This window comes from Stomoxys calcitrans, chromosome 4 (genome assembly GCF_963082655.1).
Source record: "Stomoxys calcitrans chromosome 4, idStoCalc2.1, whole genome shotgun sequence".
NCBI lineage: Eukaryota > Metazoa > Arthropoda > Insecta > Diptera > Muscidae > Stomoxys > Stomoxys calcitrans.
In genome coordinates, this window is record NC_081555.1 from 104,530,892 (window position 1) to 104,556,730 (window position 25,839).

A 25,839-nucleotide genomic window follows, 5' to 3' on the forward strand; every position below is an offset into this window, starting at 1 on the left:
ACGCGAAAGCCGGGCAATGACAAAGGAAATGCTCCAACGTCTCATCATCTTCCCCGCATGCCCTACACATGCTATCGCATGCCGCACCGATTTTACTTAAGTGAGCTCGTAGTCCTGTGTGTCCCATTATGATACCAATAGCTATGCTGACCTCCTTCTTGCTTCCTTTCACCCATAGCCTCATCTTTTTAGGATCTGGATTCCCCATAGGATTTTCGCCGTCCTACCGACCGTTTCGCTGTTTCACAACAGCGTTCGTCGCCCACTCCCTCCCTAAACTTTGACTGCGTCGTACCGAAAGACTTCGTATTAACCAAGTTTATATTGACCCTTAGAAGCCGCAATGTTTGTCCGATTTGGCTGAAATTTTTCACGTAGTTTTCTGTAATGACTTCCAAAAACTGTAGCAAGTACGATTCAAATCGGTCTATAACTCGATATATCCCCCATGATCCATGGTGGTGGGTTCCTAAGATTCAGATTTTCCGCCGTTATCTCACGAATAAATGCTTCAATGTTATTTTCCAATGCATCAATTGAAACGGGCTTGTCTGCACAAACATGAGCTTTAACATAATCCCAAAAAAAAATAGTCTAAAGGCGTTAAATCTCACGATCCAGGCAGCCAATTGACCGTTCCCGGACGTGAAATGAAATGTTCACCGAACTCGCCTATCAAAAAGTTCATTGTTAAGCGTGCTGTGTGGTATGTCTTGCTGAAACCACTTGTCATGCATGTCAAGCTCTTGCATTTTGGGCAAAAAAAAAGTTGGATATCATCTCACGGTAGCGCTCACCATTAACAGTTACGTTACTATTCGCATCATATTTGAAGAAGTACTGTCCAATGATGCCACCAGCCCATAAAACGCACCAAACTGTGACTGTTTCTGGATGCACTGGAAGCTCTTGCAATGCTTCTGAGTGATCTTCACTCTAAAATCGACAATTCTGTTTATTTAAAAACAGTCTCAAAGCGTGAAATTGAACGATATAGGCATCCAATTAACCGTTACCGAACGTGAAATGTCGAAGTTCACCGAACTCGCCTCTCAATAAGTTCATTGTTGCACATGCTGTGTGGCATGTGGCACCGTCTTGTTGAAACCTCATTATTGTTGAAAAATTCGCATTATCGTTGAAGAAGTACGGTCCATAGATGTCACCAGCCCATAAACCGCACCAAATTGTGACTTTTTTGGAGGCATTGGTAGTCCTTGCAATGCTTCTGGCTCATCTTCACTCCAAAATTGACAATTCGTATCCATTGAGCCAAAAATTAGCTTCAACGCTGAACACAATTTTTCGATAAAAAAGTGGATCTTCGGCCAACTTTCCGAGAGCCCCTTCACCAAAAATTCTGCGTTACGGTAGGTCGCTCGGCTTCAATTCTTCCACCAGCTGTATTTTGAACGGCTTCACACCTAAAACCTTCCGTAACATTTTCCACGTTGTTAAGTAACAGAGGCTCAATTGCTGCGAACGGCGACGAATCAATAATTGATGGTCATCATTAACACTGACCGATACAGCTGCGATATTTTCTTCAGTTCGCACTCTACATAAGCGTGCTGGTGCTTTAATGTCCAAAAATGTAAATTCGGTGCAAAATTAACTCACAAAAGCCCGAATAGCCACTTCAGTGGGTCGATTAAACTGACCATAAAATGGAAGAAGCGCTCGATGAACTTTCTTAACAGAGCACTTAAATTATGGACCAAACAGAATAACTGTTTGACAGCAAAAAAAAAAAAAAAAAAAAAAAAAAAAAACACGAAACGTACGTGGGCTGTTTAAACCAGTGCTGCCATAAGGATAATAGCTAAAAAATAACCCTCTTATAACCTAAAAACAAATTTTTTTTTTACCCAAATTTGGGGGTGCCCATGGAGGCCGCTAACCCCCAAAACCCGCCTAAAAGCTATTTAGACCAATCAGGACAATATGGGTCTCAAATTAAAGATTCTTGAGAATAGAAGACGAACTGATATCCAATTGTGGGGCCATGTCTTTGGAAGGCCAAGTCTTGAGGGGCCAAGTCTTTGTGTGACCATGTCTTTGGAAGGTCAAGTCTTTGGGGGCCAAGTCTTTGTGTGACCAATTCTTTGGGGGGCCAAGTCTTTGGGGGGCCAAGTCTTTGGGGACCAAGTCTTTGGGGATCCAAGTCTTTGGGGGACCAAGTCTTTGGGGGCCAAGTCTTTGGGGAACCGAGTCTTTGGAGGCCAAGTCTTTGGGGGGCTAAATCTTTTGGGGACCAAGTCTTAGGAGGGCCTAGTCTTTAAGGGGCCGGTCCAGCCCCAAAACACCCTCCAATTCGGACATATTTACCAACCATGTCAATATGGGGCTCAAATGAAAGGTTTTTGGGAGAAGGGCACGAATTATATCTATTTGCAAAGTCAAGACTCTGGGGTCCACCCCACCCCTCAAAAAAGACTTTTTTACTGACCATGAAAATATGGGGCACAATCAAATAAAAGGTATTTTAGAGTAGAGCACGAATCTTATATTTTTTTCAGGACCAAGTCCCTTAGGATCCACTCTACTCTCAAACCTCCCCAAAGGACACTCCCAAACAGGCCTTTATTCTTGACCATGGCAATATTGGGCATAAATAAAAGGTATTTTAGAGTAGAGCACGAATCTTATATTTTTTACAGGACCAAATCCCTGAGGGTCCACCCTACCCTCAAACCCAGCCCCCACTGGACTTTTTTCCGGACCATGGCAATATGGGGCATAAAAAAAGGCATTTTAGTGTTGAGCACGAAACTTTAATCTACTTTCAGGGCCAAAACAACCACCAAACAAGACTTTTTTACTGACCATGGTAATATGGGGCTCAAATAACAGGATTTTAGAGTAGAGCAAGAATCTTATATTTTTACAGGGCCATGTCTCTGAGGATACACCCAACCCCCAAAACACATCCCAAACAAGACTTTTTTACTGACCATGACAATATGGGGCACAAATAAAAGGTATTTTATAGCAAAGCACGAGACTTATATTTTTTACGGCACCAAGTCACTGAGGGTCCACCCCACCCCACAACAGGACAGGACGAATTTGATATCTATTTTCAGGATTAAGTATTTGGGGGCCACCCCACAACCTAAAACACCACGAACCGGGCATATTTACCGACCGTGGCAATATGAGGCTTTAATGAAAGATATTTGGAAGTAGAGCACGGTGATCTGAGGTGCTGTCTCTCATCCAAAAGATTACCCAACAGGATATATTTACCGGCCATGGGATTAAAGCAAGTATAAACGGAGTTAAGTTCTTTGGATACTTACCACCTCGGGTATATATGTAACAAACCTTTCCTCATAATCCGGTGAAAAATGCATAATTTATGCCCCCATAGCAGCTTTATCTAAATATGGTCCGATTTGGACCAAAATCGGACGCGGATATTGAGTGGTCTATTACGTACAAGTCATTGTTCAATTTTGAAGAACAAAATATTGGTCTTTTTGGTAGCCATATTCAATTATAGACCGACTTGAACCATGTACCACACGGATGTCGATAAACATATCAAATTTCAGCGAAATCGAATTATAAATGTGCCTTTTAGGGGGCCAAGCCTTTTTGGGGGCCAAAATCTGAACCGATCTGAGTAAAATTGAAGAGGGCTGACGAACGGCCTAACACAACTCATTGGACACAACGAAATCCGATTATAAATGTGGCTTTCATGGGTCCAAAATCTTAAATCCAGAGATCGGTCTATATGGCAGCTATATCAAAATCTGAACCGATCTGAGCCAAATTGAAGAGGGCTGACGAACGGCCTAACGCAACTCACTGTGCCAAATTTCGGCGAAATTGGACTATAAATGTGCCTTTTACGGTCCCAAACCTTTAATCGAGAGATCGGTCTATATGGCAGCTATATACAAATTTGGACCGGTCTGGGCCAAATAGCAGAAAGTTGTCGAAGAACCTAACGCAACTCACTGTTCCAAATTTCGACGAAATCGGACTATAAATGTGGCTTTCGGGCCCAAAACCTTAAATCGAGAGATCGGTCTATATGGCAGCTTTATCCATATCTGGACCGATCTGAGCCAAATTGAAGGGGAATGTTGAAGGGCTTAACACAACTCACTGTCCCACATATCGGCGAAATCAGACAATAAATGCGCCATCAATGGGCCTTAGACCTTAAATCGAGAGATCGGTCTATATGGCAGATATATTCAAATCTGGACCGATCTGGGCCATATATAAGAAGTATGTCGATTGGCCTAACACAATTCACTGTCCCAAATTTCAGCAAAATCCGATAATAAATGTGGCTTTTATGGGCCTAAGACCCTAAATCGGCGGATCGGTTTATATGGGGGGCTATATCAAGATATAGTCCGATATAGCCCATCTTCGAACTTAACCTGCTTATGGACAAAAAAGAATCTGTGCAAAATTTTAGCTTAATATCTCTTTTTTTAAAGACTGTGGTGTGATTTTAACAGACAGACGGACGGACATTGCTAGATCGTTTTAGATTTTTACCCTGATCAAGAATATATATACCTTATAGGTTTGGAAACGAATATTTCGATGTGTTGCAAACGGAATGACAAAATAAATATACCCCATCCTTCGGTGGTGGTTATAATAAAAGGCATTTGGGAATGAAGCTCGAATCCAATGTAACCTTTCGGCCCCAAGTATCTAAGGCCGCTCAATGTGCTTAGAAAACCTCAAATCAGAAAATATTCACCAACTATGGAAATATTGGGCCCAGTCTTAGAGCCAATTTATGTGGCAAAGTCCTTCTTCCAAAATGCTTCAAATAGGTAGATACACCAATCATGGAGAAAAGAGATTCAATTTAAAGAGGACTTACCCCTGAAAATTTCTCAAGCGGTTTAAAGGCAATAAGTCCATCTAACATTCAAAACTTAAGGACGAAAAATCCAAGCTTTATGAGCAATAAGTATCTTAGAAGATTCAAAAAGAGAGATTTGGAAGTTTTTCATAAAAAGCCATTCCGTAAAAGCCTTTAAAAGCACAATAACAATTTTCGAGGAAAATTTTTCCTTTTATTGTAAAAACAGACACAGCGGAGCGGGCCTGGTTCAGCTAGCATAAATATAAATATCATGTGACATTGAAGCCTCAAAATATTATAAAGGGTGATTTTTTGAGGTTAGGATTTTCATGCATTAGTATTTGACAGATCACGTGGGATTTCAGACATGGTGTCAAAGAGAAAGATGCTCAGTATGCTTTGACATTTCATCATGAATAGACTTACTAACGAGCAACGCTTGCAAATCATTGAATTTTATTACCAAAATCAGTGTTCGGTTCGAAATGTGTTCATTCACCGTAACGTTGCGTCCAACAGCATTTTTGAAAAAATACGGTCCAATAATTCCACCAGCGTACAAACCACACCAAACAGTGCATTTTTCGGGATGCATGGGCAGTTCTTGAACGGCTTCTGGTTGCTATTCACTCCAAATGCGGCAATTTTGCTTATTTACGTAGCCATTCAACCAGAAATGAGCCTCATCGCTGAACAAAATTTGTCAAAATTTGAACACATTTCGAACCGAACACTGATTTTGGTAATAAAATTCAATGATTTGCAAGCGTTGCTCGTTAGTAAGTCTATTCATGATGAAATGTCAAAGCATACTGAGCATCTTTCTCTTTGACACCATGTCTGAAATCCCACGTGATCTGTCAAATACTAATGCATGAAAATCCTAACCTCAAAAAAATCACCCTTTATTAAACATTTTCTAGGATTTCTTCGATTTTTTTTAACATTCCAGTCAGCATTATTTAACTAAAATTCGATGGGAGGAAATTTCACACAAATATTTTCCCCATCTCTTAACGTATTTTAGCCACCAAGATTTCAAAACTGATTTGTCCCTATTTTCTTTTGTATTTTATTTTCATACAATTCGATTTTTTGCCTTTGGAAAAGCTTCATACTTACAGTATGTATTTTAATATTGCTTTGCTGAAATCTTATAATTCCTTTTTTTCCCTGTGTATGGGACAATCCAGAACAAAAAGACGAGAGAAAATATATATTCAGTGTTATCACAAAAAAATTATAAAGTATTAAATTAAACTGACAAATATAAGGAGGCACCGTAGCTCCGAGTTTAGCATGTCCACCTATGACGCTAAACGCCTGGGTTCAAATCCTGGCGAGACCATTAGAAAAAGTTTTCAGCGGTGGTTTTCCCCTCCCAACATTTGTGAGGTACGATGCCATGTAAAACTTCTCACCAAAAGTGGTGTCGCACTGCGGGACGCTGTTTTGACTCGGCTATAAAAAAGGAGGCCCCTTATCATTGAGCTTAAACTTGAATCGGACCGCACTCATTTTTTTTTTTGAAATTTCTTCTGCAATTCCCCATATATTTTTCCAAAATGTTGTTTTGGGTTATTGTTAATTTCCCCCTACCCTCGTATTGGAGTATTGTGTCGTCTTTTGTATACTACCCCTGCAGGCGAATGAGCATTTATTACTTTTGTATACGCCTCATATGACTTCCTAAATAATGTTCCTTTTTTCGATTTCATTGTTGTGTAATTTCATTTCGATTTCTATGTTTTCCCCATCATTTATTTGTAAACGTGTGTTTGTATGTCCGTGTGGGACAGTACCCTGCAAACATTTTTTACAATTTTCGAAGAGCATATGTTCGAGGGGTAACTAAAACAATCTTATCAAATCTTATCATTGGGCAAACCATTGCATGTGTGATACACTACACTTTAGCTACACTTTGGACAATTCCCTTACAACTTGTTGCCTTATAATCGTACGTATGAGTCGTTGAATACTCTTCTAGCTTATAACTGGACAATCCATTGCATGAGCGGAAGTCTAACAGCTCTCCGTGACGATTGGTGTGCAAATCATTGCCTTTTAATCGTCCAGAAGAATTGTAAATAAATCGCCTGAGTTAACTTTTGGTTTATATTTATACCACCTATCGTCATAAGCCAGTTAAAAATGCATAATTTTCTGCCCCATAGCAGCTTTATCGAAATATGGTCCGATTTGAAGCAAACTCGACACGGTAAATGAGAGGTCTAATAAGTACAATTCATTGTTCAATGCTGTAGAACAAAATATTGGTCTTTTTGGTAGCCATATCCAAATATAGACCGATTTGAATCATATACGACACGGATGTCGAAAAGCCTAACATAAGTCACTGTGTCAAATTTCAGCGAAATCGTATTTTAAATATGCCTTTTATGGGCCAAAAACCTATATGGCAGCTATATCCAAATCTGAACCGATTTGTGCCATATTCCAGGAAGATATCGAGAGGCCTAACTTAACTCACTTTCTTAAATTTCGGCGACATCGGACAATAAATGCGCCTTTTATGGGCCCAAAACCTTAAATCGAGAGATCGGTCTATTTGACAGCTATATCCAAATCTGGACCGATTTGTGCCATATTCCAGGAAGATATCGAGAGGCCTAACCTAACTCACTATCCCAAATTTCGGCGACATCGGACATTAAATGCGCCTTTTATGGGCCCAAAAGCTTAAATCGAGAGATCGGTCTATATGGCAGTTATATCCGAATCCGGACAGATCTGTGCCATATTCCAGGAAGATATCGAGAGGCCAAACTTAACTCACTGTACCAAATTTCAGCGACATCGGACAATAAATGAGCCTTTTATGGGCCCAAAACCTAAAATCGGGAGATCGTCATATATGATTGCTATATCTAAATCTGGACCGATCTGGGCCTAATTGAAGAAGGATGTCGAGCAGCCTAACATAACTCACTGTCCCAAATTTCGGCGACATCGCACAATAAATGCGTCTTTTATGGGCCCAAAAGCTTAAATCGAGAGATCGGTCTATATGCCAGCTATATCCGAATCTGGACCGATTTGTGCCTTATTCCAGGAAGATATCGAGAGGCCTAACTTAACTCACTGTCCCAAATTTCGGCGACATCGGACAATAAATGCGCCTTTTTAAGGGCTTAAAACCTTGAAACGAGGGATCGGTCTATATGGCAGCTATATCTAAATCTGGACCGATCTGGGCCAAATTGAAGAAGGATGTCGAGGGGTCTAACACAACTCACTGTCCCAAATTTGGGCGACAGCGAACAACAAATGCGGGAGTAGAGTGCGAATCTGATATAAAAATGTGTGACCAAATATAAGGGGAACATCCCAGCCTTCAAAACACCCTTAAATTGGGTATATTTTTTGACCATGGCAATATGGGACTCAAATAAAAGGTATTTGAGGGTAGAAAACGAACCTGATATTAAAATGTGGAACCAAGTGTTTAGGGGGCCAACAAATAACACCCCTCCCCCCCTCAAAAAAGGCAAATTTACCAACCAGAGCACTATGGTGCTCCAATGAAATGTCTTTGGGAGTAGAGCACGAATCTAATATCAACATTCTCCATAACACCCCCCAAATAGCACGTATTTTCTGACCATTGCAATATGGGGCTTAAATAAAAGGCATTTTAGAGTAGAACACGAATCTGTTTTATATTTTTAGGGCCTAGTCACTTAGTGCCCGCCCCATAGCCAAAAAAAAAAAAACACCCCCTAAAACGGACATGATTGGGGAAATATGGGGCTCAAATCTAAGATATTTGGGAGTACAACACCAACCTGATATCAACTTTTGGGACCAACTGTCTAGGGGATATTCCACCCCCATTAAAACCCCCAAATACGAAATGTTTTCTCACCATGATAATTTAGGGCTCAAAGATAGTGGAGCACCCCCCTCAAACCGGACATATTTGCTAACTATTGCAATAAGAAAAGGTATTAGTGATTAGAAAATGAATTTGATATCCAATTGAGGCGTGTTGAGAAGTGTTTGGCCCCCTTAAACCAATGCCAATATGGGGTTCATATAAATGTTATTTGAAAGTAAAGCACGATGCTGATATTTTCTCAGGACTAAGTGTTTGGGGGACCACCCCACTCCCCAAAACAGCCCTTAATCGGACCTATTTACCATGGCAATATGGTAAATGAAAGGTATTATCGAGAAGGGCACGTTATTCATATCCTCTTACGGTACCAAGTTTCTGGGGGCCCACTCCTTTCACATAATACCCCCTAAATCCGACATACATATTTACCGGCCATGGAAATTTGGGGCTCAAATCAAATGTATTTGAGAGTAGAGCACGAAATTGATACCCATATTCGGGACCACGTTTCCAGAGGTTCACACCATAAACCCACCCACCACCACCCCCCTTCCCACTCCCAAAATCCCCATAAGAAGCTCGAGCTCTAATACAGTTTTTAAGAATGGACTACATCTAACATCCATACTTTAATGACCCTAAAGCCTCGGAGCGAATTCGTAGGCCAATAAAGATCATATGGGATTCACATAATGACATATTTTTTTAATACTGTATGTCAAGCGACATACCTATGCCACTTTCGAAAATAAATATTCAAAGGATAGTTTGTGCCATATTTAAAAGAGTCCGCAGCGGAGCGGTCCTTTTTTGGCTAGTTTATTATAAATATTACAAAACTCTTATTTCTTACTCGTCCATGCAAGTAATGCGTAACTCTTCTGCACGACTCTTAAACCTTTCAAGCTCTTCTGACTTACTCGTTAGCAACTTGTATGGAAGATTCGCAGAACACTCTTCCAGAATAGTCATCTTGAGGACCCAACTCTTCAAGACAGGGTAATCATGTATGACTCTTAGAAGAGCTCGTCCGCGATCATAACCTTCATCTAGAAGATGTGCAGAAGATTATTTGGCAATCTAAAATGTTTGCAAGGTATATGCTATTATGTGTATGTATGTATGTATATATGTGTGTGCTTCCTTCCTTTTGATAATTTCATTGTTGATGTCTTGACTTTTTTTGCTGTATGGTTTTTTTTTTGTTATTATTTTATTATTATTTATTATTAATGGGCAAAATTTTTTAGCTTAAAGGTTTCATCAATATTGAATTCAATATTTATATATATTTTTACCAGCTAAACAACAACAACGGCATTGACATTAACAAAAGAATGTATGTAGATATATGGCATTGTGTTTTCCTTCACAATGAGGCTTCCATATTAAAGACAGAAATTGAAAATGAAGCCATTTTATTGAAAATGCAGTACATATTCGAAATTGCAAATTTGCCCATGCACATTCCATTAAGGAACAGGGACAAACATCTCACATATTAATGAGTGCTGTCCGATTTAAGTTTAAGCTCAATGATAAGGGGTCCGTCAGTCTGTCTGTCAAAAGCACGATAGCTTTGGAAATTTGGCATAAATACTTCTTATTAGCTCTGCCACCGTAGGGCAGAGGTTAGCATGTCCGCCTATGACGCTGGGTTCGAATCCTGGCGAGACCATCAGAAAAAATTTTCAGTGGTGGTTTTCCCCTCCTAATGCTGCCAACATTTGTGAGGTACTATGCCATGTAAAACTTCTCTCCAAAGAGGTGTCGCACTGCGGCACGCCGTTTAGACTCGGCTATAAAAGGGAGGCCCCTTATCATTGAGCTTAAACTTGAATTGGACTGCACTCATTGATATGTGAGAAGTTTGCCCCTGTTCCTTAGTAGAATGTTCATGGGCAAAATTTGCATTTTTTTGCATTTACTTCTTATTAGCGCAGGTCGGTTCCGATTGTAAGTGGGCCAAATCGGTCCATGTTTTGGTATAGCTGCCAAGTAGACCGACCTCAGATCTTGACTTCTTGAGCCTCTAGAGTGTTTTATTTTGGCTTAGTATGAGAAGTATGGCCCAAATTGGTTTACAACCTGATGTAGCTCCCATATGAACCGATTTCGGATCTTGACTTCTTGAGCCGATAAAGGGCGCAATTATTATCCGATTTGGCTGATATTTTGCACAATGAATTCCACTTTGGCCTCCAAAATTCAAACCAATTATGGTCCCAATCGGTTCATTATTTTGTAGAGCTGAAATAGCATAGCATTTCTTATCCATTATTCTTTGTTTGTCTACAAAGAGATATCGTCCAAAGAACTAGACAAATTCGATCCATGGTGGAGGATATATAAGATTCAGTCCGGCCGAACTAAGCACGCTTTTACTTGTTGTATCTGAGTACGAACGGCGTGCCGCAGTGCGACACCACCTTGAGGAGAAGTTTTTTAGGAAAATTTTCTGATGCTCTCGCCAGGTTTCGAACCCAGGCGTTCAGCGCCATAAGCGGACATGCTAACTTCTGCGCAACGGTGACTTCCAATACAGGTGAGCTTTGGGATGTACTCTGAAGAACTTGGATGATCATATCGAGAAGGTTACCTGACCACTGCAGTTTGTATCAAGCCCTGCAATTTAAGAAGTGATGGAATGGCTAAGATTAATTGTCATAAAAGTGATTGGAATTAACATCTCAGGCAGCCTGGCAGCCATTATATCCCTGGAGAATTTATTTCTGAATTCAAAGGCCGCCCTTGACTGCAGCATATCTCTCAAAAAGATGGCTGAACAGTTCAAAACTCACCAATTCCGGGTGCCGGGCCTCAGAGATACTAGAGACTAGAAACTACCCTACACATTCCAGGGATACTGGAATCTGTGGTATGCCTCTAGCGACACATAAGCTAAGTCTTCAGGATCAGGCCCGAAGGGCAACAAATTATAGATGGTCACAAAGGGGGGGTTGTAAGCATTCCAAAATTATGTGACTTAATCTAGACTGGAAGAGGTCTACTGCATGACTATCACTGGTTAGAACATACCTCCCAGTCATTGTGTCCATCATGACAGATCACAGTCTGATTGGAAAACATGTTGACAGACTGAAGGTTGCCAGTAATGACTTTTGCCGAAGCTGTGAGAACGTCGAAGAAGAAGAGACTATAGAAAATCTGCTGTGTGTGTGTCCCGCACTGGCAGTCAGAGGCAGTTCCACTTTAGGTTCTCATTTACCTGATAACTTGTCTGATTTAGCGGATGTGAACATTCCCAAGTTGTTGGGATTTTTAATGCCATCTGGAAGATAATATCCATAGTGAAGGTATAGGGATCAACTCAGATTCACTATCTGATTAGATTTAGCTGTGTACGTAATTCTGTCTGTCCGTTGATCTGTCTATGTTAATTTTTGTACAAAGTCCAGGTTGCAGTTTACATACGATCATGCTCTCTTATTACTCTCGACATCACTGCTGAATACGATGGAAATCGGCTCAGATTTAGATTTAGCTGCCATATAAATGTATTACCCGATCTTCTCAAATTTTTAACCAACTCTTTTTTCGTCGAATCAGTTCGTATTTGGATATATCCCCCGTATATATGTTCGATCGATTGGAATTATGTGGTAATTTGTTAAGCAGTACTTACGAAATTTGATACAAAGAACTTTTAATTTCATAGAAATTAGTTCAGATTTAGATATAGATCCTATATTTATCGCTCTAATCTCAATTGTAGTTTGTTTTGAAAAATATTTTTACACCACAGATATCTGCAAAATTATAAAAACCCGCTTTTGGCTATAAATGGTAAATAAATTGGTAATCTGATCTTGGATCTTGACTTCTTGAGCCACTAGAGGGCGCAGTTATTATCCGATTTGGCTCAAAGTTTTTACGTAGCGTTTTGTTATAATCTTCGCCATATGTGCCGAGCATGGTTCAAGTCGGTTCATTGCCTGATATATCTGTCATATAAACGGTTTTCGAATTTTATGTTCTTGAACCGCTAGAATCCGCATTTTTTATCTGATTTGGCTGAGATTTTGCACGAAGTGTTTTGTTTTAACTTCCAATATATGTGTTAAGTATGGTCCAAATAGGTTTATAACCTGATATAGCTCCCACATAAATCGATTTAGGATCTTGACTTCGTGAGCATCTAGAGGGCGCAATTATTGTCCTATTGGGTTGAAATTTTACATAAGGTGTACTGTTTTAACTTCTAACAACTGCGCCAGATATGGTTCAAATCGGTTAATTATCTGATATAGCTACCATATAAACCGATCTCGGATCTTGATTTCTGAAGCCGCTAGAGGGCGCAATTATTACCCGATTTTGCTGAAATTTTGCAAGAAGGGTTTTGTGCTGACTTCACGGTTCATAACCCGATATCTCCCTGTTATACATCTTGATCATATAGAGGACGCAATTCATATTCGATTTTGCTGCAGTTTTTAGCAATGACTTCTACTTTGGTCTCTAACTTCCAAACCAATTGTGGATCCAATCGGCTTATAACTTGTTATAGCTCCAATAGCATAGTGATTTTTATCCATTATCATTTGATTCCACTATAAAGAGATATCGGGCAAAGAACTTAACAAATGCGATCCATGGTGAAGGGTACATTAGATTCGGTGCGGTCGAACTTAGCACGCTTTCATTTGTTTAGTCCGTTTAAAATATGTAAAAATTTAAAAATAATTATTTATATATAAATTACTAATTCATATTAGAACTGCAAAATTACCTCCAATTAGAAAATACAAAAGCACAAAACTAATAAAATTATCTTAAAAGTCTATATCTGAAGTTGATAAAAACCTTGTAGCAGTTATTAAATTACTTCAATCAAATACCAATCAGAATTTATTTTTAAAATGTCCTCTTTTGTTTTTCCTGAAATGTGTTTAAGCACAAAATTAAATTAAATTGCATTACTCTATGATAGAATTTCGATTCTACGCACTGGCTCACAAAGCGACACACGTAGACACAGAATTAGACATAGTACCCACCAAAGAGGGTGAGAAAGGAAAAGAGTTGGCATTAGAGCGAAATACGGCATGGCCAGTGACAAAAGTTAAAGACACAACATGATTGAGTTGCTTACGATATTTCGTTTTTCCTTTTATTCCAACTTTCGGTTGCAAAGAAACAAAGCAAAATACGAAAAATGTTCGAACGAATGCCCGAATCAAAACAGAATACCCCGAAAATGTTGCAACCCTAAATGTGATTCCAATTGGAATACATTGAAAATGTTGTGTCTTTAACGCATGTTATTTTACGGTACGGGGAAGACAAAGCAGAAACCCTCTCTTGTATTATCTCACCCTCTTTGGTACCCACCACCCTGCCTGCAGCTCTCATCAATAATGAATCACAAAGTTGTTGTCTATTTATTTATTTTATATAGGCAAAGGTTATAAATTTGTTGTGAAAAACTTTTTCAATAGTATAAAGACACAAACACACACCACACATACAGTCAATAAAGCAAGAGAGCAACGCATAGCCATACTTTGGTTAACATTTGCTAAATGCCATTACCATAATTCAATTTATTCAGGCTGGTTTCCGCCCTCATTTGCGATGCGAACATGACCTACTCCAAGCCCAGCAAACACAACACCACACATAGGCGGCCACACTCACCCACACACACACACACACGCACAGACACCAAAGAGAATATTTGCTAGACTGGTTTCTATGGTGTTATACCATGTGGGTGCTTTGTAAGCAAAGCCTAAGTGAGAGTGAGAGACCTTGTGTGTGTGTGTGTGTGTATGTGCTAGCTATTTAAGAGGAAACGGAAACGAAAATGAAATAGCAAATATCTAAGGCCATATACGATGAATGAATGGTATATTAACAAACAACTATAACTTTATTTATTTAACAATATTAAATTATTATGTTGCCAGTCGTTGTTATAGTTTTATATACTTAACAGGCGTACCACATACACACATAAACAATGGACAAACTTCTGTTAAACCAAATTTCTTCTACTTAAGAAAAAGTAAAAAGCAAGAGCCCAACTATAGATCCTAAGGCTACTACTTTATGCGGGCCCATACCATTTGGCAATGTTTAAGAGGGCATATACAGGAAATAGGCTTTTGTGCTTAAATGCTATGGAAACTTAACAACAAAACTCTGCTCCTGCCCATCCTTAAGTGAATGCCCTAAGAAATTTGCTAAACTTTGTCTATATTAAATATGCCATAATAAAGTGCGTGGCAAGGGCTTCGTGCAAAATATATACTATATCCCATGAAATCTATTTAAGGCCAGACCACAAATATTAGCAACATCTTATGAAACGCAATGTGTGAAAATATTAAAGTTATGTGTGAATATTGGATTTTTTCAAGCTTAACAAAGTTTATTGTTGCATAAAGTGGGGAGGGAAAGCGGCTTTCGGTCTTGTAGGAAATTGTTTAATATGAGTAAAAATATATGTAAATTAAAATATATTTAAATTACGGTTAATTATGCCAATATAAGTGAGCCATTCAATGGGTCACTTTAAATACTTGAATTAATAAAGTGAAAATTTTTTACATAATTTTATTGGGATATATAAAAAATTAATTTCCGGTTGATAACAAATAAAAGGCATTAAGTTCGGTCGGGCCGAACTTTGGAAACCCACCAGCTCGGGTATATATGATAACCACCATTCGTCTTAATCCTATGAAAACTGCATCATTTATGAACCCATAGCAGCTATATATGACGGACTGTATCTTCTTAAAGCCACCATATATACCGATCTGCGTTTATAGGCCTTAGGTCCATTCCATTTGGTCCACTTTTATCATCCGATTTCGCGTAAATTTTAAACAACGATTTACGTTAAGCATCTCGTCTCGTCCTTGTTCAATATAGCCCAGATCGGTCCAGATTTAGTTATAGCTGCCATATAGACCGATTTCTCGATACAAGGTTTTGGGCCCATAAAAGATGTATTTTTTGTCCGATTGCGTTGAGATGTGAAACAGTAAGCCATGCAAGACCTCTTGATATCCTTCTTCAATTTGGCTCAGATTAGTCCCGATTTGGACATAGGTGCCACATAGACCGATCTGTCGTTATAAGGTCTTAGGCCCATAAGTGGTGCATTTATTACCCGATTTTGTTGAAATTTGATACAGTGAGGTGTGTCCCTCGATATCCTTCTACAATTTGGCTCAAATCGCTCCAAATTTGGATATAGCTGTCATATAGACCGATCTCACGATTTAAGGTATTGGCCTCATAAAAGGCGCTTTTATTATCCGATTTTTTTAAATTTGACTCAGTGACTTATGTTAAGCTACATCCGTGCCTCTTATGGATCAGATCGGCATATATTTGGATATATTGGGTTGCCCAAAAAGTAATTGCGGATTTTTCATATAGTCGGCGTTGACAATTTTTTTCACAGCTTGTGACTCTGTAATTGCATTTTTTCTTCTGTCAGTTATCAGCTGTTACTTTTAGCTTGCTTTAGGAAAAAAGTGTTAAAAAAGTATATTTGATTAAAATTCATTTTAAGTTTTATTAAAAATGTATTTATTTTCTTTTAAAAAATCCGCAATTACTTTTTGGCCAACCCAATATTTGGGTACATAAATAATGCATTTTTCACCGGATTATGACGAAAGGTGGTTTACGTATGTATATACCCGAGGTGGTGGGTAACTTAAAGCCTTTTTGCTTAATACTTTGTATCATGCACCACAGTGTGATTCCTTTCCTCTTGATCCTTACAATCATAACCACCATGTTTTTTGCCGCGGCGAATTTATTAGCCTCAACAAATTAGCGGAGGCTAAATTTTCCGACTGTTGCACCAAAAATATTTTCCTTTCCAATATTCGCATTAAAATCTGCTCGTCCTTGTCTTCGGTCGGGGCATGGGCACAAGTAAGGCTTATGTTGAAATTTTGGCTTTTGTGCGTATTATAGCTATCCTCCCATCCACTGGAGTTAAGCTGGAGGCAAGGCATTTCAGTCTCCGACTAACCGCAAATCTGCAGCCAAATTCATGCCTCGTGTCGATATTGTTTTGAAGCCATTACTAGACCATCCCACTTCCTGTAAGGCGCTAATATCTGCCTTGTACTTCTTCAATATATCCGCCAGTGCGTATGCTGCACCTTCTCTAAAGAGAGTTTGGACATTCCAGGTGCAGATCGGCAGATCATGGTACTTTTTTCGTTTGCATGGGCCGTCAACATAAAGGGAGTCCGTTTTTTAACTTTTTCTTTTGTTTGTCAGTATAGTCCTTATAATGTTCCGGGGTGGGTTACTGACCCAGCGTCCAAACCGCATGGGCTATGTGGGATCGCTCATATATCCCTCGATGTCGTGAGCCGTTTGCTCCAAGATTCGACGCCCCTTACCTGGGAACGAAAGCTGATGTTGGCCATCGGTTATTTGAAGGCGCGAATAACTCGCCTTGTTATATCAGGCGTCATTATTACCACTAAACTTCCCATAAACATTCCATTAAGGAACAAGGTATACTTCTCCATATCAAACAGTGCAGTCCGATTAAAGGTTTCAGCTCAAAGATAAGAGGCCTGCTTTTTTATGCCAAGTATGAACGGCATGCCCCTAGCAACACCACTTAGTAGGGAAGTTTTAACATGGCAGGATACCTAATAAACGCAGCCAACATTAGTAGGGGCGAAACAACCGCTGAAAATTTTTCTGATGTTCACACCGGGATTTGAACCCGGGCGCTTGGCGTTTTAGGCGGACATGCTTACCCCCGCGCCATGGTGGCCTTTCGAGTATCATTGGCTCTCAGTATTTAAGTGCCACCTGACCCCTCACTGGGACTCTCCTTTCGAAATCGCTGACTGCCGTGGCGGCAATTGCAGCTACATTCCACTACCCGCAACCTGTGGACGCATCCGGTAGATATCAGCTAACCTTTCCGTGCTAACGATGAACACCACACAAGTCGGCGTATGGTTCTCACAGTTAACCCGTGATGTATCTTCACTTACGTGCCGCTAACTGTTAGCCGCGAAAGTCGGGCAATGAAATAAGAAATGATCCAACGTTTCAACATATTTCCCACATGTCCTAAACATGCTATCACTTGCCGCACCTATTTTGCCTAAGTGAGCTCGTAGTCCTTTGTTTTCCATTATGATACCGAAAGCTATACTGGTCTCCTTCTTACTTCCTTTCAGTCTTCTTTCATGATCCGGATCTCCCCAAGGGATTTTCGTCGTCCTTCCGATCGTTTCGCCGTTCCACAGTGACACATGCGCATTCGTCGCCCACTTCCTTCACTCGGACTACGTCGACCCGAAAAGATTTGGGTTAACCAAGTTAATTGACAGCAATCCTGTGATCTTTAGTGGAAAATTGTCTGTTCTTTCATTCCCCCTTACTCCGCTATGGGCCGGCGTATAGTGTCATCTTCAGAGAATGCGTTAATCTCTTTCTTACACTTCAAGACTTTTAGTGACCTCACTGTCCAGGTTGTTATTGCCCTGACAGCCAGTTTACTGTCCCCAAACATGTCCACACTCGACGTCCTCGCGTTTATACCTCACGCATTCCTTAACCGTCCAGTTCACCGCCAGCATGGCGTTCAGGCAGTCAAGAAAGACATCTCAGTGCCTGGGTTATCAATGAAGACGCCTATACCCACTCTGTCAGAGAATGCGTTAATCTTTTTCTCACACTTCAAGACTGTTCGTGATATCACCGTCCCATGTTCACACTCGACGTCCTCGCGTTAATACCATACCACCTTACGCATTCCCTAATCGCCCGGATCTCCGCCTTTCATGGCTCTACGAGTATTAAGGTCTGGGTTATCAATGAAGACGCCTATACCCACTCTGTCAGAGAATGCGTTAATCTTAATTTCACACTTCTAGACTGTTCGTGATCTCACCGTCCCGGTTGTTATTTTCCTGATGGTCAGTTTACTGTCCTTAAAGATGTTCATACTCTTCACTTCACCTATGCCAAGACAACATGTTCTATGAATCTGTTGTATTATCCTTCCGTTGCACTTTTTCTCCATCGCAGTCGACCTAACTACTGAGGCTTACGTATATATTGGTCTAAAACGCTCCTGTAGAGCCAGTGACTATGCGCGGTTTAAGGCCCCATTTCGAGCTAAGTGCACCCATCTACATAGTACCCAACATATGTAAGCCTTCTCGGTTTGCTCCTGTATGTGAAAGTTTTAGTTCACTTTCCTCCCTAAGACCACTCCAAAGAATTTGACCATGTAAAATATCGTAATCCTTCTGTTGAGGAAACGTGGTCCGTCAAATTGGCCCATCTTGGTTATCCTCGTGAACAATAGAAGCAAAAGGGAAATAAGTTCGGCCGGTGCCATTCTGCATTCTTGCAGCCTTAAGAAGGCGCAATTTTTTCCGATTTGGCTCAAATTTTAAACGCAGTATTTTTTAATGATTCATATCGGTTCATATCGGTCCCTACATCCTATAGGATTAATGGTGGATGGTATATAAGTTTCGGCCCGACCGAACTTAATGCGTTTTTAGTCAGTTTGTTTTATTATTTTTATTTATTTTTTTTTTTTTTCAATTTTTAAGTTTTTGAATAATTTTAAATTTATTTTAATGAAAACTTTGACTGTTATGTGTTTGGTTTTTTACCATGATTGTTAATTACCCTATACCATGCCTATTTATTCATAATAGTTCCATGAATCGAGTTCATCATATCTCCCTCATATACACATCTGTATGTAAGTGGCTGACAATCAACCCTAGATATTGCCAATTGACACTTGAAGTATTTACGATAACCATGGCGGCATCAAGTGGAAAGTCGATACGGATGCACAACAGCAATGTCATCATTATTTTTGAGTTTTCACCTCGCCCTCTGCCGTGCAAACACATTCATCCGGTGCACGTCATTAATTGAATAGGAAATTAATACCGCTATTATGGCGTTGAGTTTGTCGCTGAAATCTCCAACTTGAGCATAATTAAGAACCTACAAACTTTGTATGAATATTCTGGGATTCAATTGAATTTAATGAACTGCATTCAGTGCTGAATTGTTTTGAAAGCACTACAATTTCAATCAAGTGGCAGCTTTTTGCTTGCATACACTTAGGTGCTCTTGAGTAGTGTAAATTTAAAGCATATCATAGGGATGGTATAGAATAATGTGAACAAAAGGGGCACCATAATTAGTTGATGGTTTTTGGTCACAAAAAACAGTAACGTAAATGATTACAAATAAAAAAAATAAATGAATTTATTATAGAAACATTTTTTATTGGCAAAAAAATATTTTTTTAATGTTTGTAAATATTTTAATATTTTTTGTAAAGAATTTAATCACAAATGTCCGCACTCTCTTTTCAACCTAGTCTAACCTAACCTTAACCACCAATGTACCGCAATAAGCCTACTATGGGACTTATGATAAAAACAAAAATGTTGCCTCCATTTTGGCGCTTGTGAAAAGTATTATGCTTAAGCATAGCATATAGCAAAAAATTTTTTTTTTAATTTTTTAGTACATATGTTATTTACCTTACAAACTAGAATCCTGCAGCTGTACTTTATACCTCTATCTTCAAAGAACATAACTATGAATATTGGTTCACTTTATAAAGTATACTTTTAGGCTTGCAACCCATTTTGGATATGCTAACCTTTTTACCTATTCCAGAAGATTTCTCAACGCGTCTATGATTACGTTAGGCAAATCATATTTCAATTTTCTTTCTTCAAAAAAACTTCGCCCATGCTCACTCCCCCATACTCAAATTTTTTCGTTTTCTTTTTGCAGTTGTGCCTCATGCCATTCATCTTGTGCCACATGCAATGGGTCCGCCGAATCACAATGCATCACTTGTCGTTCCGGTCGCTTTGCCTACGATGGAAAATGTTTGAATAGCTGCCCCGATGGTTACTATGCCGATAAAAAACGTCAAGAATGTGTATCGTGTCCAACGGGCTGTGCCACGTGTAGCAGCAATGGCTTTTGCCTCACATGCAAAGACAACTGGACACGCAATAAAAAAGGAAAATGTATCATCACCGGCAGTGAAAATTGCGACGAATGTGAGTATGAATTTGAATTTCAATGTGAATGTGAATGAATGCTTGATGTTTAGCATGTGAGGAAAGCAAGGCTAGCCCAACAGCCTTGGCAGGAAATGTTTTGGAAAATCTTTGTTTATTCTGGTTTTTTTTGTGCTTTTGCAAGGAAATTCCATTTCTAGCGAAACCATAATGGGTTGTTTTTGAGTGGGTGCAAACATTAAGTTTTTGCCCAGCAAATTTACCCTGCCTCATCCCCACAATGTTGCTCTGCATTGCTTTGCTCTTCCTTGTCTAGCTAAAGTGTCGGCTGATAAACGCCCCAGAGTGGGGATTTGGCCAGGCAAGCTATGAATGGGGTCCATGTAAAAGTTGACCTGCCTACATTTCTTCTTATGTGGCCTCTAGGTCTCAGAATATTGTAGTTTGGGGTTTCCTTTTGTGATTTATGGAGAGTGATTGTTTGCCATTTTTCTCATTTTTTCCCCGTGATACCTTTTTTTGGTAAATGGACTTTTTATTATGATGGAGTGGCATCGGAAAACATGCAAATGCGCGATAGAGAACACAAAATTGCTTTGATGTCAACGGCATGGCGTAACGTAGAGTTTTTCTAATGGTCACGTAAGGCATTTAAGATTTTAAATTGACGCAGCAAATGAAAAGTGTTTGACAGCGCGTATATTTATTGAAGCATCATAGCATGCGTTGAAAAATGGGAGTATAGAAAGAAAAAATTGCGTAAAAACAAAACATCCACAAAAGTTTTCGGGAATGTTTTCCCAAAAATTTGAAGAAGGAGAAAAATTGACCCTACTACGCCTTTCTTATAATTTGGCAAACTGACAAATGGAACCTCAGAAACAATTGAAGGGGAATATGCAGACTTAGCAATAGGACACGTCGTAGCAAATCGGTAGTACAATTACTGGGACGAATATTACGATAAACTAACGGAATGTAACAAGACAACCAGAGCGATAAAACATAGCTCCAGAATCTCATCTACATCGAGGATGAAATAGTTTCACTCAAAAAACTTACATACAAATCTAAACATCGGTAGACAACATGGGTGACATAGCGAGGCACATGGAGTATAGGAATAAACTTTTTATAAACATTGATTTCCCATAGCACACAGAGGGACGATTAACGATCACAGAAGGATTAATTAAAGATCATCATGACGTATGCCCAATAGTCAGAAAAGCAGTGAGAAGCTTCATTTACCGACATTAGCCATACTCAGAGCATACCTAAGGCCAACATATACACCAAAGACCTGACAATTAAAAAGAGTATCATTCATACCTAACACCGGCAAGGCGAGTTATAACGATTGGGACAATATTGGTATCAAATGAAAGGTCTTTCGAAGTAAATTGGGAATCTAATATAAAAATTTGGGCACAAGTGTCTTGAATCCCCCACATGGACATGTATGTCCAACAGTACAAAATGACACTCAAATGAAATTGGGAGGCACCGTAGCACAAAAGTTAGCATGTCCGCCTATGACGCTGAACGCCTGGATTCGAATCCTGGCGAGAACATCAGTAAAAAATTTCGATGGTGGTTATCCCCTCCTAATGCTGGCGACTTTTGTGAGGAACTATGCAATTTGGAACAAGTAAAAGTGAGCTAAATTCAGCCGAGCCGAATCTTGGAAACCCACCACCATGGATTCTGCTAAAATATGGGAGCTTTATCTGGTTATAACCGTTTCGGACCGTACTTAGCACAGTTTTTGAGAGTCATAACAGAACACTATGTGCAAAATTTCAGTCAAATCGGAAAAAAATTGTGGCTTCCAAGGGTTCAAGAATCAAACCGATCTCCCGGTTTGTATGGGAGCTATATCAGGTTATAGACCGATTTAAACCGTACCAAGCACAGTTGTTGGAAGTCGTAAGAAAACACTACATGCTAAATTTCAGCCAAATAGGATAAAAATTGCGGCTTCCAAAGCTCAAGAAGTCAAATCGGGAGATCGGTTTATATGGCAGCTATATCAGGTTCTTGATCAAATTGAACCGTGCTTGGCACAACTACTAGAAATCATAACAGAGTACCAGATGCATAACTTCAGCCAAATCAGACAAAAATTGCGGCTTGTAAGGGCTTAAGAAGTCAAGTCCTCCCGACTTTATATGGGAGCCTCCTCGGTTTATATAGGAGCTATAACAGGTTATAGATCGATTTGAACCGTACTAGACACAGTTATTAAAAGTCATAACAGTACACCACGTGCTCAATTTCAGCCCAATCGGATAAAAATTGCGGCTCGTAATAGCTCAAGAACTAAAATCGGGAGTTTGGTTTATATGGGAGCTATATCAGGTTATAGACTGATTTGGACCGTACTTGGCACAGTTGTTTGAAGTCGAAACAAAACGCAAGATGCAAAATTTCAACCAAATCGGATGAAAATTGAAGCTTTCAGGGGCTCAAGAAGTCAAATCGGGAGATCGGTTTATATTGGAGCTATATCTTAATCTGAACCGATATGGCCCACTTGCAATTCCCAACGTCCTACATCAATATAAGTATCTGTACAAGAATTCAAGCGGATTGCATTACGCATTCGACCGCTATCGTGATTTCGACAGACGGACGGACGAACATGGCTTGATCGACTCAGGATGCCGAGAAGATCCTGAATACTTTATGGTATCCTAGATCAATATTTCGCGGAGTTATGAATTGAATGACTAGATTAGTATACCCTCATCCTATGGTGGTGGGTATGAAAATGGTATGGCAACCATGTAAAAACTGGAACAAATTGTCTAAGTCCACCGCATTTTAGAAAAACACCCCCAGAGGACATGTGGTCTGATCCAAACAATATGGGACTTAAATGACAGCATAATACGAATGTGATGTTAATATAAAGGATCAATGCGCTGGCAATTGCTCTAGCAGGGAGATTCGGGCCATGCATATATATGGGAGCTATATCCAATTTCGGCCGGGCCGAATCTTTTATACCCTCCACCATGGATCGCATTTTTCAAGTTCTTTGAATAACTCTTTCAAATATAAAGGGTGATTTTTTTGAGGTTAGGATTTTCATGCATTAGTATTTGACAGATCGCGTGGGATTTCAGACATGGTGTCAAAGAGAAAGATGCTCAGTATGCTTTGACATTTCATCATGAATAGACTTACTAACGAGCAACGCTTGCAAATCATTGAATTTTATTACCAAAATCAGTGTTCGGTTCGAAATGTGTTTAAATTTTGACAAATTTTGTTCAGCGATGAGGCTCATTTCTGGTTGAATGGCTACGTAAATAAGCAAAATTGCCGCATTTGGAGTGAAGAGCAACCAGAAGCCGTTCAAGAACTGCCCATGCATCCCGAAAAATGCACTGTTTGGTGTGGTTTGTACGCTGGTGGAATCATTGGACCGTATTTTTCAAAGATGCTGTTGGACGCAACGTTACGGTGAATGAACACATTTCGAACCGAACACTGATTTTGGTAATAAAATTCAATGATTTGCAAGCGTTGCTCGTTAGTAAGTCTATTCATGATGAAATGTCAAAGCATACTGAGCATCTTTCTCTTTGACACCATGTCTGAAATCCCACGTGATCTGTCAAATACTAATGCATGAAAATCCTAACCTCAAAAAAATCACCCTTTATGAGCTACATGATGTTATTGACCGATGTGGATCGCCATGCCGTACAAGTCATAGAAAAATATCACCTCGAAAATTTCAGGCAAATTTAATAATAATTGCCCCCCCCAAGAGGCTCAAAAAGTTAAATTTGAAGATGACTTTATATGACAGCTGTATCAAGTTATTAACCGATTAAGATCATACTTGACACAATTGTTGAAAGTCATACCAAAACAACATGTGGAAAATTTCAGTCAAATTGGATAAGAATTGCGTCGTCTAAGGCTCAAGAAGTCAAATTGGTTGGTATGGTTTATATGGCAGCCATATCAGGTTGTAGATTGATTTATGCCATACTTAGCACAGTTATTGGAAGTCAAAACGATATGTGCAAAATTTCAGCCAAATCGGATTAAAATAACGCCCCTTAGATGCTCAAGAAGTCTAATCGGGAAATCGGTTTATATAGGAGCTATATCAGGTAATGGACTAATTTAGACCATACTCAGCACAGTTGTCAAAAGTCATACCAAAACGACATATCAAAATCTCAATCAAATTGGAAAACAATTGCGCCCTCCAGAAGCTCAAGAAGTCAAATCGGGAGATCGGTTTATATGGCAGCTATATCGGATATTGACTGATTTAGACTATACACAGTTGTTGGAAGTCATAACAAAACACTATGCAAAATTTCAGCTAAATCGGATAAGAATTGCGCACTTTAGAAGCTCCAGAAGTCAAGACCCAAGATCGGGTTATATGGACGGACGGACGAACGGACGCACGTACATGGTTAAAGCAACTTCAGATCTCATGACTATCAAGAATATATGTACTTTATGGTGTCTTGGATGAATATTTCGAAGTGTTACAAACGGAATGACGAAATTAGTGTATTTCCATCATATGGTGGAGGGTATAAAAATGCAAATTTGCCTATGAACATTCCATTAAGGAACAGGCGGCAAATAGCCGAGTCCAAACGGCGTGCCGCAGTACAGCTTTTCTTTGGGGAGAAGTTTTTACGTGGCTATTGGGCATGGCAAATTACCTCACTAATGTCGCCAGCATTAAGAGGGGATAACCACCGCTAAAATATTTTTTCTGATGCTCTCGCCAGAGTTCGAAAGCAGACGTTTAGCGCTATTGGCAGACATGCTAACTCCTGAGCTACGGTGGCCTCCAATGGGAAATATGTGTGCAAAATTTGAAGTAGAGGGCTTCACCTATTCGAATGTAAAAACGAACAAAAATGTATATACCTTATATAGGATCGCAGATCAAAATATTTATATGTCGGTATACTAATCTAGTCATTGTCCATCTAGCCATAGTTAATGGCTTTTTACTTGTTTTAGTCTAAAATATTTCCTTGAAATTTTATTTCCATAAAAAACTAGCTGGCCCAGTTTGCTTCGCCACACCCTTAAGC

At 39.5% G+C, this 25,839-nt stretch overlaps 1 protein-coding gene across 5 annotated transcripts in view; it reads left to right on the top strand.

The window, feature by feature from the left end:
• LOC106090602 (furin-like protease 2) overlaps positions 1 to 25,839 on the top strand; it is a 902,413-nt gene that overhangs the window by 830,347 nt on the left and 46,227 nt on the right. For all 5 annotated transcript variants that reach the window (XM_059366328.1, XM_059366325.1, XM_059366324.1 and 2 more), the window contains exon 12: positions 20,517 to 20,791. In XM_059366328.1, the coding sequence (XP_059222311.1) occupies positions 20,517 to 20,791 (275 nt within the window). The remainder of the gene's footprint in view (positions 1 to 20,516; positions 20,792 to 25,839) is intronic.